Here is a 20070-nt window from a genome sequence, read left to right on the forward strand (position 1 = left end):
TATAAAATATAAAAGTAAATTAGTCATTCATTTTTAGGTTCTAGAAAGTTTGTACAAGCTTACTTTGTCAGTAGTAGCACTGGAGTCCCTTTTGTGTCTTGACTATTACATATAAAAGTAATGTAACTGTGTAACTGCGTACCCAGTTCCTGCTGATGAGAATTTTGAGGACATTATGGCCCAGCATATTAGTGGGAAGGACTTTGCAGGGCCCTTACTTCAGCCTCCTTTTCTCCTTTTTGGCATTACCTGCTGGCCCTCATATTGCATATTGGGGTTTTACTCATTTTTTTGTTCTGTTTCAGTTTTTTTTCCTTGATTCCATCTAATTTCGTCACATTAATCTTAGGTTCATTTGTTTTGTGGTTGTTAGAGTGTTTTGATGGCAAAGGCCACAAATCACAGTATTTACTATGCCAAATTATTATGAAGGCCTCCATGCTCTCTGGTGGGTAAGTATATTTGAATCTTTATTAAGTTTTTGGTTAAAAATGACCAGTTTCAGTAGGAGAGCTTTCTCTCATATCCCTTGTCTTGTAACATAAACTAGTAGAAAAATAGATCTTATCCTGTGGGATTTATTTCCTATGTAAATTTATTTGTAGGAGATTGTATTTTAGCACATCAGTGTTTGCCTGTATAATATTTTCTCTGTTTCCATGTTGTAATATTAAATACTTTTATTTTCACTATTTTGTTCTTACTCAATTGAGCCTACTAAGATATTTATATAAAATGAACTGATAGAGATTTGGAAAGTATTTCAGGTTTTTTGGTGGCAGCGTTTCCCTTTTTCTGAGCTTTTTGAGGCCCTAAGTAGGAAATGTGTGAAAACCAAGGAATAATCTGGCTGGGAGGTGTGCAGGGCTAGAGCCCGTGACTCTTTCCTTGCAGCTGGTGAGAGAGTGTAAAGAGGTGCTCAAGGGCGGCCTTCTGATGAAGCAGTACTACCAGTTCATGCTGCACGAGGTGCTGGGCGACCTGGACAAGACCGACTGCAACATCGATGCCTTTGAGGAGGACTTGCACAAAATGTTAATGGTGAGGGCAGACGGGGGAGGGGGATGTTCTTACACGTCTGTGGGGGGGGTTAATCTTTAACCTGATTCCTTTCGTCTAGTGTTAGAATGTGTTTCTTCTAAATCTACATTTAAAAAAGTTCTCAATATTGTTAAGTTAGAATTTTTGACAAAGCTTACCCTAGTTCATTGTTCGATTATAAGATAGTTTGTCTTATAGAGGAATGGCCCAGAAGTAGGATCAGAGTTTGGCCCTATTTTGTTGAGCCACCTATCATCAGCCACTCTTGTGGTACGAGGGGTGCACTAGGAACCTTGCACAGCTTTGGGGACACTGGAATGAGTGATAAGAAACTCATGGTCTGGTGGGATCTGGGCAGAGTAAGTCCTACCACCCTGCATGGGAAGTGCTGGGGTGGAATTTGGCTGAGATGTGATGATGACTTTGAGATGGGACACCTAAACTCGCCTGGGGACACCCAAGAGCTTCTTACCATGAGGAAGCTGAATCTTAAAGTTGAGTTAGGCTTTTGCCGAGGAACCTGGCAATTTGAGAAATTGTGAATAATGTGATATAGCGGGAACAGACTTATTTTTATTTCTCCCTTGTCTTCTCACATGCACTAAGCTTACCTGCTTTCTAGCTTCTGTATTTTGCTCATATTTTGCCTTCCTGGTAGACATGCCCCTCCTCCTTCTCTGCCCAGTTAAAACTTAATTTCAATTTTTATTTTTCTCTAGAAAGCTTTCTCTGACAGTTTTAACCTTTAGTGTGCATTTATTTATACCTTCTCTGAACTCTTAGAGCAGTTATAATTAGAAGGGTACTATTTAATAGTTAATGATATACCATTGCCCTGTTCCCAGGTTTCTCTAATTAGACTGAAAGCTTCATAAGCTGGGGTCTGTGGCTTGAGGTTGTCTTTGTAATGTGTGGTACAGTGTTAATCTATAGCAAATACATGTTAGACTAATTCGAGTAGATGTCCTGTGGCAGGGTGAAGAATAACAGGCAGTGATAGTGCTTGCAGGCATGTTGTTTTTGGAATGCTTTCATCTTTGTTTGACATCTCACTGTGTCCTGCCTCAGGATAGCTGCTGCATCTCCAACACCTCCACTTCCTAGGTTAGAAGAAAAGAGAAGGGAAAGGGGAAAGGGTCCCTGCCGGCTAAGTCCAGAACAGTGAAAGCTCACCCAGCCCCACCCTAGAGATTTCCCCTCTGTCTTGTACAGGCCTCTTACCTGTAATGGAGGCTGGAATGGACATGTTTAGCTTTCTAGCCTCTCTAGTAGAAGAAGAGAAAGAAGAATGTGTCTAGGAAGAGAACTTGTCTGGCATACCACAGTAGTAATTTTGAATTTGGAATTATTTTCTAATTGGAGAGAATACATAAAAGACCAGAGTGTATAAAATATGGGTACATTCTGATTCTCTGACAGAGAACTTGTTTTCATTGAAAAGTTATGGTAAAAAGCAGCAAGTGAATTGTTTTCTCTTATTCTACAGATAATTAAATCAGAAGTTTAAAAAGACAAAATGTGCTTTTTTTTCCAAAACTGTATTTGACAGCTTTACAAAGGCACGTACAGCCTCTTTTAGCATGTGATCACCAAGGCAGGAAGGATAAGCAGGTAAAATGTGCCTCCTAGGTCATTAGTTTCAGGGTCTTTGGTGTTCCTGTGAGACATCTAAAGCCCGTTAATTAAAATACCAAAATTCATAGTTAGAGCTAGAGGTGCCTTAGGATTTTCTGGGTGAAGTACAATCTCACTTAGTTTAATCACCGTAATTTCCCAGATGAAGATCTAGAAGTTATCAGTGGTTTTAAAATTGTATCCCAAAGTGTGCTTGATGGCTAGTGGCAGGGACGTGTTTTGAGAGCTGGGGGAGCCCAAACAAAATTAGTGTTTTTATTAGGAAGGAAGGAGAGAATGACCTTTGGGTAGGCAGTCAGATTATGTTTACCACAACACCTTTCTTTTGAAACTCACCAAAAACAGGTAAAGGAATAAAGAATAAAGAAAAACTTCTATGTTCAGTGAAAGAGTGAATTAGCCACAATACTCCCCTCATCCCCTCTAAAAAGGACTGTTAATGGTCATTATTTGCCTTGAAATTTAGACTGAAATGAGGGTGGATACAAACTGTAAATATATCTCATTTTGATGTGGAGGGCCCGTGTGGTGATTAATTAGAGCTGTGATCTCCAGGGGTGTGAACAGCCAGGAGAAAAGCAGGGCTCATCCCCATAGAGGACCATAGGTGGCAATCTATAAGCAGTATACTCAGAGACACTTGTATTGTCTGAACTTACCCTGTTTGCCAAGTAAGACTGAGGAATGATAGCTAGGTTGAAAGGGTGAAGGGAAGTGGTGATTAGCAAGTTATGAAGCGGAACGTCTGTGAATTGGGCCTTTACTTTGTGTCACATCATCTGACTCAAAAAACTGAGAGATGACTTGAGTATTTGAGGCGCCAAACCCAGATTAAAGCTCTGAACTGTCTTAGCTAATTTCCCTGTCCCTGGCCTTAGAAGTAACCAAAACAATAAATATAATATCGTTATAGGAACATGTGACAGATTTAAGGGAACCACACAAAAAGAATTTAAAAGGAATGAAAATACGAAAAGGATGAACAAGATGTTAGAGTTGTCGAGATATAAGGCAGAGCTCAGATTTGCATAATCAGTGATCTTTTATTCTTTTTTATATCTAGACCATTGGCTTTTTTCTTTATTGAAGTATCATTGATATAAAATCCTATATTGATTTCAAATGTACAACAAGTGGTTCAACAGTTACCCATATTATTATATCCTCACCCCCTCTAGTGTGGTTACTATCTATCAATGTAGAAAGATGTTACAGAATCATTGACTGTATTCTCCATGCTACCGTCCCCATGACCAACTTACACTGTGATTGTGAATTATTGTGCCCTCTTATCCCCCTCACTCTTCCCCCCAAACTCGCCCCAACTCCTCCCCCTAGATAACTTGGTGACTTCTCAGTGTCTGTGAGTCTACTGCTGTTTTGTTTCTTCTGTTTTTATATTTTACAAATAATAGACCATTGACATTTAATGTTCTTTTTGATATAGCTATATGAGTATCTACCAAATTTTTTACTGTTTTATGTTTTCCACCCTTATTTTCATCTTTGTCTTCCACTTCTTTTCTGCTTCTTGTGGTTTTAATTGAAAATTTTATGAGATTGTTTTTTTTTTATTAAGGTATTATTGATATATACTCTTATGACTTTTTTTTTTTGGTATCATTAATATAAATAAAATCACATGGGCAACATTATGGTCACTAGATTTCCCCCATTATCAAGTCCCCACCACATACCCCATTACAGTCACTGTCCGTCGTAAGATGCTATAGAGTCACTACTTGTCTTCTCTGTGCTGTACTGCCTTCCCTGTGCCCCACCCCCCCCCCCATTATGTATGCTAATCGTAATGCCCTTTATTCCCCTTATCCCTCCCTTTCCACCCACCCTCCCCAGTCCCTTTCCCTTTGGTAACTGTTAGTCTACTCTTGGGTTCTTTGAGTCTGCTGCTGTTTTGTTCCTTCAGTTTTTGCTTTTTTTTACACTCCACAGATGAGTGAAATAATTTGGTACTTGTCTTTCTCCGCCTGGCTTATTTCACTGAGCATAATACCCTCTAGCTCCATCCATGTTGTTGCAAATGGTAGGATTTGTTTTCTTCTTATGGCTGAATAATATTCTATTCTCTGTATGTACCACATCTTTATCCATTTATCTACTGATGGACACTTAGGTTGCTTCCATATCTTGGCTGTTGTAAATAGTGCTGTGGTAAACATAGGGGTGCATATGTCTTTTTGAAACTGGGATCCTGCATTCTTAGGGTAAATTCCTAGGAGTGGAATTCCTGCATCAAATGGTATTTCTATTTTGAGTTTTTTGATGAACCTCCATACTGCTTTCCACAATGGTTGAACTATTTTACATTCCCACCAGCAGTGTAGGAGGGTTCCCCCTTTCTCTACATCCTCACCAGCATTTGTTGTTCTTAGTCTTTTCTATGTTGGCCATCCTAACTGGTGTGAGGTGATATGTCATTGTGGTTCAAATTTGCATTTCCCTGATAATTAGTGATGTGGGGCATCTTTTCATGTGCCTGTTGGCCATCTGAATTTCTTCTTTGGAGAAGAGTCTGTTCATATCCATTTTTTAGTAGGGTTATTTGCTTTTTGGCTGTTGAGGCTTGTGAGTTCTTTATATATTTTGGATGTTAACCCCTTGTCGGACATGTCATATTCTCCCATACTGTAGGATGCCTTTTTGTTCTGCTGATGGTGTCCATTGCTGTATAGAAGCTTTTTAGCATGATGTAGTCCCATTTGTTCATTTTTTATTTTGTTTCCCTTGCCCGAGGAAATGTATTCAGGAAAAAGTTGCTCATGTTTATATTCAAGAGATGTTTGCCTGTGTTTTCTTCTAAGAGTTTTATGGTTTCATGATTTACATTCAGATCTTTGTTCCATTTTGAGTTTACTTTTGTATATGGGGTTAGACAATAATCCAGTTTCATTCTCTTGCATATAGCTGTCCAGTTTTGCCAACACCAATGTTGAAGAGACTGTCATTTCCTCACTGTATATCCATGGTTCCTTTATTGTATATTAATTGACCACATATACTTGGGTTTATATCTGAGCTCTGTAGTCTGTTCCATTGGTCTGTGGGTCTGTTTTTGTGCCAGTACCAAATTGTCTTGATTACTGTGGCTTTGTAGTAGAGCTTGAAGTTAAACTCCCCCTCCCCCCCTGCTTTATTATTCTTCCTTCTGAGGATTGCTTTGGCTTTTTGGGGTCTTTTGTGGTTCCATATGAATTTTAGAACTATTTGCTCTAGTTCATTGAAGAATGCTGTTGGTATTTTGATAGAGATGTACAATTGGTGATCTTGTAGAAGACTAAAGGGCAGAGGCTCAGAAAGATTGAGTTTTCCCTTCTACATGTATTTCTCAGTGCCTCCTTTGTGCCAGGCGGGCATCATACAAGGTACTGGAGATTCAGTGATGAACATAAACTCCCTCTTGGAGCTTAAGAATGAGCAGGAAAATGGTTGTTAAATAATCATATAAACTTAGCCTTGCAACTGTGAAAAGCACTACAGAGGAGAAACACAGGTCTTTTATGGACTTGAAGTTCACGTGGAGGGTAGGAAAGGCTTCTCTGAGGAAGGGACACTTGGAATTTATCTGAAAGCTGATGTAATATCCAATTTATGCAAGAAATTGAAGAGAAAAAGTGCTATGTATAAAATAATTTATGTAATAACATTGTTTCAAAAAGCTCATAAACTATAAGGAGACATTCTGAGTACATACTTACTGCCTCTGAGAGGGAGGAAAGAGAAGTAAAGAAAGAAACAAAGGAGAAATTGACTTTGTTATGTATTATTTTATTGAAAAAATATCAAAGCAAATATGACAAGACAGTAACATTTGTACATTATGGTGATACTTGTTAGAAAATCTTAAAGCCTCCATGCTTTTTAATATAAAAAAAGAGAAACTGAAAGAAACACTTCCTGACAGAAAGGCAGCAGATGCTTCTGTGGTTGAAAGAGCATTGGAACGAAGGTTCCCAAGAAAGCATCGTGACGGGGTCATTGTGGCTGCAGTTGGATTCGGAGCAGATGTGAGAAGACCAGTCAGAGACTATGCTAGTAGTGCGTCTGGGCTGAGACTGGTGTAGTGTATATTTAGAAAGAAGGGTGAGGATTCAAAAGAAACTTCGGTAGTGAAATTGGCAGGATTCAGAGAGGGATTGAATAAGGGAGCTATGGAGAGTGGCCGCTGGGCGTTCAGTTTGTGTGGCAAGCTTAATAGTGAAGAAGGTGGGTTTTTTATATTGAAGATAGCAACTGAGACCATTTGAAACAGCCTTTGGGAGTCATTTTGTTAAGGGAAAGACATGAAAAGGAAATGTGTGTGAGAGAAAAGGGAAATGGATGGAATGAGGTTCCTCAGGTACTGTAAGGAGAGGGATCTCAAAACCCACGTGTTGGAATTAGGAGGAGCCGTTCGTCTGTTAAGGGAAGGACAGTATGTAACAGTATGTAGGCTTACGTTTTTGGTTATTGGGAAGATGAGAGACTTAATATGTAATGACTTTTATTTTTGTGGAGAGGTGTGACATCACCTGCTGAAAATGGGTGAGGGTAGGTTTTGGCAGTTTGAGAAAAGTGGAGAAGCTTCAAACTTGTGGTTGTAGAGAGAAGGAAAATGAGTAGAGAGATAAATATTACCAGAAATGTTGTAGGCTGTGTGGTTGATAATGATGGTTGTGAAGACCTCCTCTTCCACAAGTCATGTGCCGCCCTTGCAGCCCTCAGCTTTGTGAGCGTGGGCATGGGGAACGGGATAGGAGGGCTTCTGAGCTTTGGGGTTTTGACAGGCAGGTGGGATGAAAAGGCAGGGATGGTGGTAGGGGAGTGGAGCGTGCTCATAGTACCATTGGAGGGGATGCATGGGCTGTACACTGGGAGTGAACTGGAGAAGGAAAAGGAACAGTGACTGGAGTCCCTGGGAAGGTTAAGAGAACAGCTGTAGTTGAATAAATAAACTGGAAGAAGGAGAGGAGGTTTTTGAATCAGGGTTTCAAAATTGGTGGTTTGGGGCTTGGAGAGGGTCTCATAATAACATAATCTGAAATGAAACCTCGTCAAGAGTGGAAGAGAGGTGATTGGACCCGGAAGCAGTAGGAAACAGAACTGAAATGGTATTGGGGGGTTATCCACCTAATATTAAGTCACAGAGCATGGTGTCTGAGCCTGGAATGGAGAGGAAACTAAATCAGACTCTAGAGTGTGATGGGTGACCATGGGTAGTTGGAAATCAGTAGATGGCAGTGTGTGGAAGGGGGTGGGGACTGATGGTATATCTGATGACAGAAACCTTCAAGGGGCAGGGTATTTCTTTTGTTTGTTTTTCAGTAAGACTGAGAGTAGTGATTTGAAAGTAGCAGTGGAGAGCATGAGTATGCCAACTGCTTGCAGCCCTTGAGGTATATATGGTAAGACAGTTGCCCCTTGAGAGGACTGTAGGTTGTAAAGGAGAAGTGCATTCTTCAGGAGACAAGCCTCAGGGAAGCCAAGGAGAGGAAGGGGCACTTCAGGAAGCAAAAAGGAGGTCCTGCCATTTAAGAGACTGTGCCATTTGGATAAGATGATGGTAGATCCATAAATTGAGGGTTCCACACAGCTGTTCCTCATAATGGACCCAGACCGCAGATTCACACCTGGATGGTGGAAGGCCCAGAAGCATCAAAGACAAAACAGAAGACAGTTTTCTTGAAATAAAAGGCCTAAAATTTGCCTACTGAAAGTTATTTCTGGATCTCAGAAACATTCATTCCAGTGAACTCTAAGATGCAGCCTGGCGAAATAACTGAACTCTAAGACTAGAGAAAGAATCCTGTAAACATCTGAGCAGAGAAAGCTAGTGTTAGGGGGAGAGTGGTGACAGATTAGGCTGGCATCAGATTTCTTTATCGGTGTCAGAAGGTAGTAATGTCTCAGAAGTTCTGAGGGAGAGGATATGTGACTTGTTTATTTTATACCCACTCAAATTATCCTTTCAGTAAAAGAATCTGTAGACAGTGATGTTTTGTAATACAGGAATTGTGAATCTCTCTTGAGAAAAACCAATTGATAGTAGAACCCTACTAAGCAACAGATAAATCAAAATAACTTAGAAATGGGAAGCTGTTGAAAATAGGACTTGTGGTGGTTATAAACCCCACTTCAGAAAAATTGAGCATTGTGGTTATAGATCATAATTTATATGTAATAAACCTTGAAAAGGTTATACTGTAAAAGTCTGGATGTCAGGAAGCAATGATGGAAAAAGTTTGACCATTTTCTCCTTTCAATGTGTAAGATACCATCTAAAGTTAAATAAGTAATTAAGCAAGTAAAGACCCCAACTACTTAAAGAAATAATGTTCCTAATATATTATTATTAATGAAAATTTCTGTGTGCTATTATTTTGATTTTCTTTATTATACTTTCCCTATGCATTTTGAACACATTAGTTATTAGTAATTTGAAGGGTTTGTGAATAATGTGTTAAGTTGCTGAGGAGTTGAGTTATACAGCTGAAGAAAAACCCTCATTTGGACATGAGTGAGGATGACGAGAATCTCGCTTTCTCAATGCTGCCTGCCTCAGTGATCTTTCCTGCATCTTGCCCTTCTTATTTGTGGCTTTCAGGTTAACAGAGGGGAAAGTGAGTTGCTGAATTCTATTCTCAAATATTTCCCTTTACATTTTTATATTCTAAGGTGTATTTTGATTACATGAGAAGCTGGATCCAAATGCTACAGCAGTTACCTCAAGCATCCCATAGTTTAAAAAATCTATTAGAAGAAGAATGGAATTTCACCAAAGAAATAACCCATTACATCCGGGGAGGAGAAGCACAGGCTGGAAAACTTTTCTGGTAGGAATCCTTATGCTCCTGAGCATGCCGCCTTCCTTGCTCATCTGCTCCCTGGTTCATTCAGCACTTCTCTTCTGAACGTTTGAATGCTTAGTTACATGAAGTCGACATTGTTCATTTCTGCTGTGTGCCTCCCACCCAAGTTGTGTTATCTTTACAGTGGTGGTTCCCAACCAGGGGTGACATGCCCCCCGGGGACATTTGGCAATGTATGAAAACAGTTTTGGTTGTAACAACTTGGAAGTACTACTGGTGTCTGGTGAGCAGATCCTATAGTGCACAGGAGAGCCCCAAAACAAAAATCATGCACCCAAATGTCAGTTTTGAAGTTGTGAAATCCTGCCTTAGAGTAAATCTCTTGGTTATATATTAAAAAGAGAATCTAAGGCCTCCAAAGAGTAGAATAGACTTTTAGAGCTATGTGTATCAATCAGTCTCAGTGGGGGACATTTGGAAACTAAGAATTGTGTATTTTCACTGATACTGTTTGGGAATGTAATGCTAATCACAGAATCTCTTTACAAACTGAGTATATATATGGTGAAAGATTAGAAATATAAACACAGGAAAACTATAATGGGGGGAGTGTGCTCACTGGTTAGTTTGTTCTAGGAAATGAATGCATCTTCTCCAGGACAGGCACCTGAATGTCAAATGTGGGTGCATTTTGGGTCTTTCTGGGGGACATTCCTCTGCTGACTGACAGGATCAGTTCATTCTGTGGCTCTAGACTCTGCTGCTGTCTTTTGGTGCTGTTTTCTCTCACTTGCTTCATTAGCCATTTCATTTTTCTGACTCCTTTTTATAAGTCCTTTTATACCCAGCCCATATTTTCTTTCCCACTTTGTGTGCCTTCTTTAGGACTTCAGCTTTCACATGGAGTTCTCTTCTGACTTCCAAAACTCATTGCTCTCAGTGCTACCCATCTCTGTCCTGTGCTCAGTGTCATATATTCACTTTCCTGCCCTAATCACCAGTTCTTGTGTCTTCTCTTTCTCTATTTTGAGTGAATAGTGAGCTTGCTCTGGTCTCAGAACTCTCCGAATCCCTCAGGCCATGATTCCCAGTCTGTCTTGCTTCCTATTCAGATCAGTCCCATATCCATAGAGCACCTAAGCAATAGCCCATAAGGCCTGATACAGTTTGACTTTTCATGAAATACTTTCCCCATCTCCTACTAGCCTCTCCTTTGCTCACTGTACACCACAGAAATTGCATTTTTACTACACTCCTTTAGACTTTTGGGTTTCCATTTTAACCCTAGGATTTAGATAGTATATTCAGGGAGAAGGTCAGCTATAGGGTATTTCATGTTCATTGACTATGAAAAGCTGATTGTGAGGGACATTTTTTAAAACATTTAAAAATCCTTGCATTTAAGGAGTTCACTTTATTTTCTTATGCTGTCATTTAGTTTATTAAGCTTTTAATAAACATCTTGTCATATAATTGAGGCTACTTTATATCATTTAAACGTTGGACATGGAAATAACATTTGTATAATAATACATAGCTACTATGAATGTAATTTAAGATTTTAAAGTTTATAATGAAAAACTATGGTAGTAGAACAAAGGTAGATATATACCATATTGAGATTTATCCTTTTTAATCATGATTGTATATTAAAAGAAAACTGTCACTATTATTGGTTTTTAAATTACTGAAATAGTAGTTGTAACTTCCAGTGTTTTTATCGAAGAATTAGAATGAGTGAAGACCATTTTTCTTCTTTGGTTTACTTTTGTTGTTTTTGTTCCCTTAGTGACATTGCAGGAATGCTGCTGAAATCTACAGGAAGTTTTCTGGAGTTTGGCTTGCAGGAGAACTGTGCTGAGTTCTGGACCAGTGCTGACGACAGCAGTGCTTCAGATGAAATAAGGTGGCGCCCGCGCCTTCTTTCCTCCCCCATGTCTTCCTTCATGTAGTTCTGCTCTCGGTGACAAACTTAGAGTGCGCCTTGTTCAAACCATGTGGGGTTGGGCTTTATGAATGGCTAGTAGACCTAAAGGGATTTATTTATTTTTGCCTGTCTTTTCGTATGATCTCTTAGTTATGGTTTTGTATGAATTTTCTTTGAAGGTGTTAAAATTTATTTAGCCTAATAAAAATAGGATCTGTAGAAAAAAGGTAGTTTAAAGAGTCTAAAATGAGTATAGTAGAATTCATCTTTGTATTCTAGAATGTCTTCAATTAAATAATTATGTTCTGTCCTTTAAAACCCCCATAGCAGTCTCATTATGCACTTAACTGACACTTGGTACATTTTATTTTTATATTTAGCTCTTGTCCCTTCTGTTGAACTTTAAGCTTAAGTACATCAAACCAGGGCTTTACTTATCTTACTGCATTTCCTTCAATTCTATGCAGATACCATTTAGACTGGACCATGTTAAATTGCTGTTTTTGTGGTATATTTACGAGCCATGCAGCCATTTTGTGGCCATTTGTCAACACTATCGTATGATCCAGTCTTAGGAAGTGCTTAGCTGGAACTGACTGATCTAGAGCTGACATGTTTCCTCTCGCTATCCAGAATCTAATGAAAAACACATTTTGGGTGTCAGAACACCTGGGATATTTTTATGCCAGGGTTAAAGAAAAGTTAGCACATAGAATAGCACCTGGGAAAATGCTGAATAGCTGAGAAACAGGATGGATCAGTTTGTAGAAGGTCTTGCAGTTTTGAGAGCTAATGTGGTAAATTCAAAATAAACACAGCAATTTAGGAAGTAAGATGGTGAGCTAGAGAATAGCACTTATGATGCTCTGATTGTTTAACAGGGTTGGATCTAAATGGGGTTCATGCAGGGGCTGGCTTACCATGGCTCCAGGGAGCTGATGTGTGACGACTGTGTACTTCCTTCCCACGTCATCACTCAGTGATGTCGTCCACTCTGGTAGCTTGAAATCATTTACCATGGAAATATATGTACCGCGATATTGGCAAACACCAACTAAGACAATAAGTTTTGAGGGCAGGCAGTCATTAAACATTTACCAGCCCACCCTTGCATGTATTCTTTTTTAGTTAGAATATGAGTTGGGAGTCAAGAACTCCTCTGAGACTCCCAAGAAATTATCATAAAGAAATCTTTAAAAAACTGAGCTTACTGTTATTTGAAGGTTTTTAAATGTCCCTTACTTATTTAAAGAATGTAAGTACTTTATAGAAAACTACAGGAGCAAGATTCTGAATGTTTTGAGTACATTCTCAGTAATTGCTTGCTCCCCTTTATAAAATCTTCAGCCTTTGTTAATGTGATTTGGAATTCGCTTCCTTTGTTGCCATTTATTCCTCAGTATGCTCCAGTGTGTTCTGACCAGGTGTCAATTACCTCTGCAGGAGATCTGTTATAGAGATCAGCCGGGCACTGAAGGAGCTCTTCCACGAAGCCAGGGAAAGAGCCTCCAAAGCACTTGGATTTGCAAAAATGTTGAGAAAGGTTAATTACCAATTCTGATTCAATTATCATTTTTTCTTGTTTTTCAAAAAGCTGACCCTAAAGAACTTTCTTTGTAACTGTGATCCTAGGACCTGGAAATAGCAGCAGAGTTCATACTCTCAGCCCCCGTCAGAGACCTTCTGGATGTTCTGAAATCAAAACAGTATGTTAAGGTAAATATTTAAGATGGTGTAATTGACACGTGTGGCCTGACTTTACTCTAAAACTGGCAAACTTCTTAATGGTCCAGATCATAATTATTTTAAACTTTGCAGGCCATACATTGACCCCACTTTTAAGACTATCCCATAGTTTCCCAAGGAAATAATTAGAAAAACAAAGATGTTCATATTTATTAACTTGCTTTGAGTATTGATAAAATAATCAAATATTTACTTATATTTTCTCATACTATTTATTAAATTAGTTACACATATATATTTTAAATAATGTATATAAAAATGATATGTTGATTTTAAAAAATTGTTTTGTTTTTCACCCTCACATTCCCTGAAACAATTTGAACTTTTACATGACTCTGTGACACCAGTGTCCTGGTCATGACTAGAGCCACTATTCAAGTCACCATCTTTGCTTCCATTGAAGTTGTTTCAAATTTAGCACTTCTAGGATCTGTGTATGATGTTGTTACTGGAAATTTTATTCCAAGTCCCCAGTTTTATCCTATTCACATTTATATGTCATTTGCACAACATAATCACATGTTCCTTGTTAAAATGATCTTCAAGTAGCTTTTTATGATACCCCCACTGAGGATAACTAGTGAATGTGTAGTAACATTTTTTGCCTTTTTATTGAGTCAAGTGACTTTCCATAAGCATCACAAACCAGCATTGATTGTGGTCGTTTCAGGCTGACATTCCTCCCCTAAGAGTGTCTTCTTGGTTGTTAAAAATAAAGCAGTTGGAGGGTGCCCCGAGTGGGGGAGCATCACAAGGCCTCCCTACAGCCCGCTCACACGCTCGCGTCCCTCCTCCAGTCACACGCAGCGCAGCTGCCTGCAGCCCAGCAGCTCCCCCCGAAACCTGACATAACGTTTGTATAATGTATGACGTTTCTTAACTTAAGGTTTTGGATTGTTTGTCTTCCAGGTACAGATTCCTGGCTTAGAAAACTTGCAGGTGTTTGTTCCAGACACCCTTGCTGAGGAGAAGAGCATCATTTTGAAGTTACTCAATGCAGCTGCAGGAAAGGACTGCTCAAAAGACTCGGATGATGTACTGATTGATGCGTATCTACTTCTCACCAAGCACGGTGATCGCACTCGGGATGCAGGTGACAGCTGGGCCATGTGGGAAGCACAGCCCATCAAAATTGTCCCTCAGGTGGAGACTGTTGATACCCTGAGAAGTATGCAGGTGTGTGTCACTCCCATTTCCCGCGTCCACTGCTCCCTACCCTCTGCCTTAAAGCACTATCACTGAAAGCACTTTCAGGAAAAATGAATTACTAGCATCTCATGAGTGACTTGTTTAACTGCCATACTAGTCTTAAGTATACACTTCCCCAAAATATGTCTCAGTGTTTTAATAGATAATTTTAAGCATAATTTTTACTAAAAGATGCCATCAAATTCTGTATGTATATTAAATTACATTGGAATATTGAAATATTTTAATTTTTAACTTTTCTTGGTTTAGCCATGTAGTTAGGTCTCTATACCTATGATGTAAAAGGAAGTGTCTTACTCATCTAATTTTAGTTCCAGGAATCCCAGCTTTTTAAGTACTCTGGTGATTTACCATTTAGTTCTCATTTTGGTAGTAAAGGCGATCGCATCCCTTACCTGACAGGTAGCCCATGACAATTCATAGCACTCATTGCTTAGAATGGCCAGGAGCCTTCTCATCTTCTCGGTGCTCAGGTCGGGACAGTGGTGGTGGGCGCTCAGGTGCCCCTCAAGTGCAACCTGGCCCGAGCTGAGCACCCTGGCCTGCTGTCTGCTAGACTCTGCACATCTCCCTGTCTCAGTGAATAGTGCTGTGTCCCCTCAGTTGTTCAGACCAGAACGTGACAGTAATACGCATTCAGCCCACCACCCTTCTGATTAAACAGTAGCTGTAGCAAGCCTGAGGCATTTCCAGTAAATGACCCTTTGCTGCGTATCCAGAGCCACTGCCAAAGTCTGACATTGCCTCCCCTTTCCTGGACTATTGCAGTGTCCACCTTCTAGTTCCCCTGCTCCGGGCCTCACCTACACTCTTTCCAGTTCTATATTTGTTTGCTTGTTTGGGTACTTTCAGAATGATCATTATAATACATACATCTTATCACATCACGGCTCTACTCAAAATACTGCAATGACTCACTGTCACATAAAGAAAAAATAATCGTGATTTCTTACTGTTTTATACAGGGCCTCTCATCTGATCCCATTCTTATTCCTGTGTTGCCCATTTTCACATGCTGCCTGGACACAACACACACTCGCACACAGACACACACACACACACACACACACACACAGACACACACACACACACACACACATACACTCTCTCTCTCTCTCTCTCTCTCTCTCTCTCTCTCTCTCTCTCTCTCTCTGCAGCAGGAATATTGAATGACTAGGGGTTTGAGGATATTTCAAAGACATCATGCCCACACAGCTCCTGGGACTCTTCCCCATTGTGCTGAAGGTCCTGGACATCAGGGCCCATGGCAGTGCGTGGCTCTATGGGAGCAGCTTTGCCTAAAAACTGCTTTTGGATCAGATGGTTGTTGGCTTGGTAGCCCTGCTGAGGTTGACATTGTGTTTGGTTGAGGGGCTGAACCAGAATGGGGAAACAGTAATTGGGTTCGTTTTGAAACCCTGTGCTTGATTTTCCTTCCAGGTGGATAATCTCTTACTAGTTGTCATGCAGTCTTCCCATCTCACAATTCAGAGAAAAGCTTTCCAACAGTCCATTGAGGGGCTCATGACTCTACGCCAGGAGCAGACGTCCAGTCAGCCAGTCATCGCCAAAGCTTTGCAGCAGCTGAAGGTATTTCACCCTCAGCGCTCCTTGGCTAATTTACTTACATTGGGTGTAATGCTGTGGAAAAAGCAGTGTTAACATGTAATGTCATTTAAGGGGTTTGAGCTCTTAAATTGTCCTCACCACTTTCCTTCTCTTCCCAGTACACATTTTCTATTTCCAAACTTAAAATTTCCTGAATCTTTCCTGGAACTGTAGAATGGAAAGGACAGAAATTTGAACAGTTATGTGACTTCTTAATGGTCACATGGCTGGTTAGTAGCAAAGTAAATACTGGAATTTAGGTCTCTTCATTCCTAATCCAAGTTTCTTTCTTCTTTAGCAATTACCAGTATTTTCTAGAGGTACTCCAATAATGTGTAATCTAAAGGAAGATGTATTTATCCTTTTGGTTAACAAATAATTCAGCCAAATTAAATATAGTAGAAAGGCACAAAGGCCTTCAAAGCTCAGGGCAAGCCAGAGCCTCACCTTCTCTTCCCATCATTTTCTGTTTTCACTAGATTCTGTCCTGTACTCTGCTTACCAATCTTGGTCTCACCCTCACTTTCCCACAGGCCATCAGTCTTGTCATAAATCAGTCACATTAAGGTTTGACTTCTTGAAGAAAAACACTTCTTGAAATTACATGTAGTTTGATAAGCATTTGTTTTCTTCTGTTAATCTGATTATCTTATTTATCTAGCAGCCTAATTCTCTTACAGATTATCATTCCACTCCAATACCAAGGCAGGGAACTTTTACCTTTTCTTTTAGTTTGAGTCAGTGAGCTCTGGAGGAGTGCAAAATTATATAAGATTCTGATTATTCTTGGGCTTAAGGATTTAAGATTTTGATTTTTCTTGGGCTTAAGCCTAAAAGACCTGAACTGTGACCCTGAAGTGCAGAAGAGGGAAAGATGAACTCTTCCTGTTAACATTCAGGAATTGCCACTGTGAAGACATTTAAGTTGGAAGGATTTCAAAATATTAGGAACTGGGAAGGGCTTAACTAACAGAAGAATATTTGGGATCAGTGCCCATGGGTCAGGGTCACAGTAATGCTCATGAGTATTAGGTGGTCTGATTTGGCTGGTTTTTGTGTATGCAGTGGAAGGTAGTGGGAAATAAGGCTGGTAAAACCAGGTGGGCAAAAGTGAAGCTATTAAGAGATTTAGGATTTTATTTTCTAAGCCGCAGAGAGTTGGTGAGGGTTTAGGAATGGTGGTGTGGAGCAGTACGTGGGGATTACCTGCTGGACCGCGCATGCGTACATGGCGCCTTGGGGTGGATAGACAGGGAGCCCTGTTTGGAACCATTGCAGTGTTGTAGGGAGGCAACAAAGCTGGGACAAGAGCAGAGTTTTCACCTCTATACTACTATCATTTTAGGTCAATAACTGTTTGTTTTAGGGAGCTGTCCTGTACTGTAGTGTGTTTAGTATCCTTGGCCTCTACCTACTAGAGGCCAGTAGAGTTCACACCCCATCCCCGCAAGTTTTGACAACCACAAATATCTCCAGACATGGCCAGTGTCCCCTGGTGGGGAGTAGAACCAGCCCTGGTTGAGAACCTCTGAGTGAGGGAGTAGCAGAGGGATGGGAGGGGCAGTGTGACTCGGTCACATTGCAGCGGTCATTTAGACATACGTCTTCGGTTCCCTCTGGGATTGAAACCATACTTAAGCTTCCGCAACCACCCAGGGGAAAAAGCAACTGCTGGTTGATAGGCATAAATATTGAAGACAAAAGCATCTATTGAAAGACCATATTGTAATGAGGCATTATTGTTTTAAATGGGTGTTTTTCCTCCTGTTCTTCATAAAATGTTAAAGAATACCTAATACAAATAAAAATGAAAATAATATAATTTCTTCTACTTTTTGTCATTTCTTTTGAATAACCAAAAAAACAGTTGTAATACATCACAATGGTTAACATGTCTGTGATAATGAAAAAAATCTTTCTCTAAAATAGAGTACGTATTGTGTGATTTGCTTTATTTTGGATTAATTATTGTTTGGGACTCTTTAGAATGATGCATTAGAGCTTTGCAACAGAATAAGTGATGCCATTGACCGAGTGGACCACATGTTCACTTCAGAATTTGATGCTGAAGTTGATGAATCTGAGTCTGTCACATTGCAGCAATACTACCGAGAAGCAATGATTCAGGGGTACAATTTTGGGTTTGAGGTAGGTACAAAATAAGAGGAAAATGGGTAATAACTTAAGCATTGCTTTGTAACTTACAAAAGTATCATGTATCTTGTATAGCAGATGTGATTGATTGTAATCACAGCTTTGTCAAGAATGTCATCTTATACCAGTGCTGAACATCAGAAATGTCAGTTGCTGAGTTTTTATTTTGTGCTAACAGCTATCTACTTAGATTTATGAGCTTTCTTTAAGAGATGTTTACTATCATAAAAACACATTCTTGGTTTAAACCTATGAGTAAAACATTGTGCAAATGCATTTTAAGACATTATGTTCTCTATAACACTTCATACTCTTCAGAATATGTAAATTGTAATTGGGTTTTGCCTTTTGTTTTTAGAAAAATGACATTTTAAACAGATGTGGCATTACAGTGTTTAGGTACTTGTATAATTGTTTTCTTTATTTTGATGTACATGAAATCTTACAGTATCATAAAGAAGTGGTTCGTTTGATGTCTGGAGAGTTTAAACAGAAGATAGGAGACAGATATATAAGCTTTGCCCGGAAATGGATGAATTATGTCCTGACTAAATGTGAGAGCGGTCGAGGTACAAGACCCAGGTAAGACCAAGTGGCTACAAGACCCACTAGGCTGTTCCCTTCGTGAGTCGTGTGGGAATGATAGTATTTCAATCTTAAATTCTATGTGGGATTTCTGAGCAAATGACACAAAAAAGAGCATTTGAGCTTTTTGATGATCAGGGATTGTGTTTTTTTTTTAAAAAAAATAAAACTATTTATGTGGAAAACCTCATAACTTTTGGAAAACTTAAAAAAAAATTGCTCCAAAATGAGTTATCCTCCCGGCAGTTCGCATTCTGCCTGCCAGGTCTTCCTCAGTGCTGATGATGTTCCCTCCCACAAAATTTAAGCCTATTACTTAGAGTAAATGGAAGACAAATTGGTGACCTGTTCTTTTGAGAAGTGTTTGCCCTTCTTTCCCAGAACATACTCTAAACTTACTCAACCATAGGCATTTCTCTAGAGACAAAATGCAGGTTTTGTCCTAACTGGTAATTTTCCAGTTGGATCCCTTCTCAGTTCTGTACAGACTAAAGTGCTATGACTTCCATGGTTTCTGGTGACTGAACTCTTTCGCGTAATAGGTGGGCAACTCAAGGTTTTGACTTCCTGCAAGCCATCGAACCTGCCTTTATTTCGGCTTTGCCAGAAGATGATTTCTTGGTATGGAATATTCTGATTTTTTTTTTCATTATAAAACAAATACGTTGGTCACTGTCTATTCCTGATTGTGTATTTTTAAATATTTAACAGTGGTTCTTAAATATTTTTTACATGATTGTAATGGCAGTGGCGAGAAGTTTAAAGCACTCTTTGTAGCATAGTAGGATATTCAGGGTTCTTTTCTTCCTCTAACAATATTAGTGAACTGACTAAAGTCAGTGCATAGCTTGTGAAGCCTGATGCTTCTAAAATATCTGTCAAACTTTCGTATTTTATAAAGTGCTGAGGATGTTGCTGTGTTTTAGCAGTTTAATGGAAAACGATGATTGGGTCTTTTACTTCATTGTGCATCATTTGCAAGCAAAATGCCATCTGTTAAATTATCACTGTTATTCTGGTAAATTCTATCAGATCAAAAAGATGTTCCAATGTGAATTCATTCATTTTAGCCTCCAGATAGCAGAGATGATGACAGAAGTCCCTTGCTTGTGCACCTCCTCACATTACGGAGAGTGGAATGCTCATTTGCTTTCACTTATAAAAATGGAATTGTTATTATGTGATTTTAAATTATATACAGTTTGTGTTTAGTTCATACCTATGTTCTTTTAAACTAACTTTGAAAATATTTGTTAAGGATAGAGTATTTCTTATTCTGAAAGCTGAATTTGTGCTACTTCTATAATTGAGAGAAACTACATTCTTTCTCTTCCCCCTTCCCATTTCCTTTGGTTTCTA

General features: G+C 39.4%; 1 protein-coding gene across 6 annotated transcripts in view; it reads left to right on the plus strand.

Annotated features, from left to right (window-relative positions):
* The window catches only part of MAP3K4 (mitogen-activated protein kinase kinase kinase 4), a 106913-nt gene that overhangs the window by 65337 nt on the left and 21506 nt on the right, over positions 1 to 20070 (plus strand). For all 6 annotated transcript variants that reach the window (XM_037023891.2, XM_037023900.2, XM_037023895.2 and 3 more), the window contains 10 exons: positions 895 to 1041; positions 9349 to 9506; positions 11272 to 11388; positions 12853 to 12952; positions 13042 to 13125; positions 14065 to 14331; positions 15805 to 15954; positions 17959 to 18120; positions 18575 to 18708; positions 19254 to 19332. In XM_037023891.2, the coding sequence (XP_036879786.2) occupies positions 895 to 1041; positions 9349 to 9506; positions 11272 to 11388; positions 12853 to 12952; positions 13042 to 13125; positions 14065 to 14331; positions 15805 to 15954; positions 17959 to 18120; positions 18575 to 18708; positions 19254 to 19332 (1398 nt within the window). The remainder of the gene's footprint in view (positions 1 to 894; positions 1042 to 9348; positions 9507 to 11271; positions 11389 to 12852; positions 12953 to 13041; positions 13126 to 14064; positions 14332 to 15804; positions 15955 to 17958; positions 18121 to 18574; positions 18709 to 19253; positions 19333 to 20070) is intronic.

Source organism: Manis javanica, chromosome 13, assembly GCF_040802235.1.
Source record: "Manis javanica isolate MJ-LG chromosome 13, MJ_LKY, whole genome shotgun sequence".
NCBI lineage: Eukaryota > Metazoa > Chordata > Mammalia > Pholidota > Manidae > Manis > Manis javanica.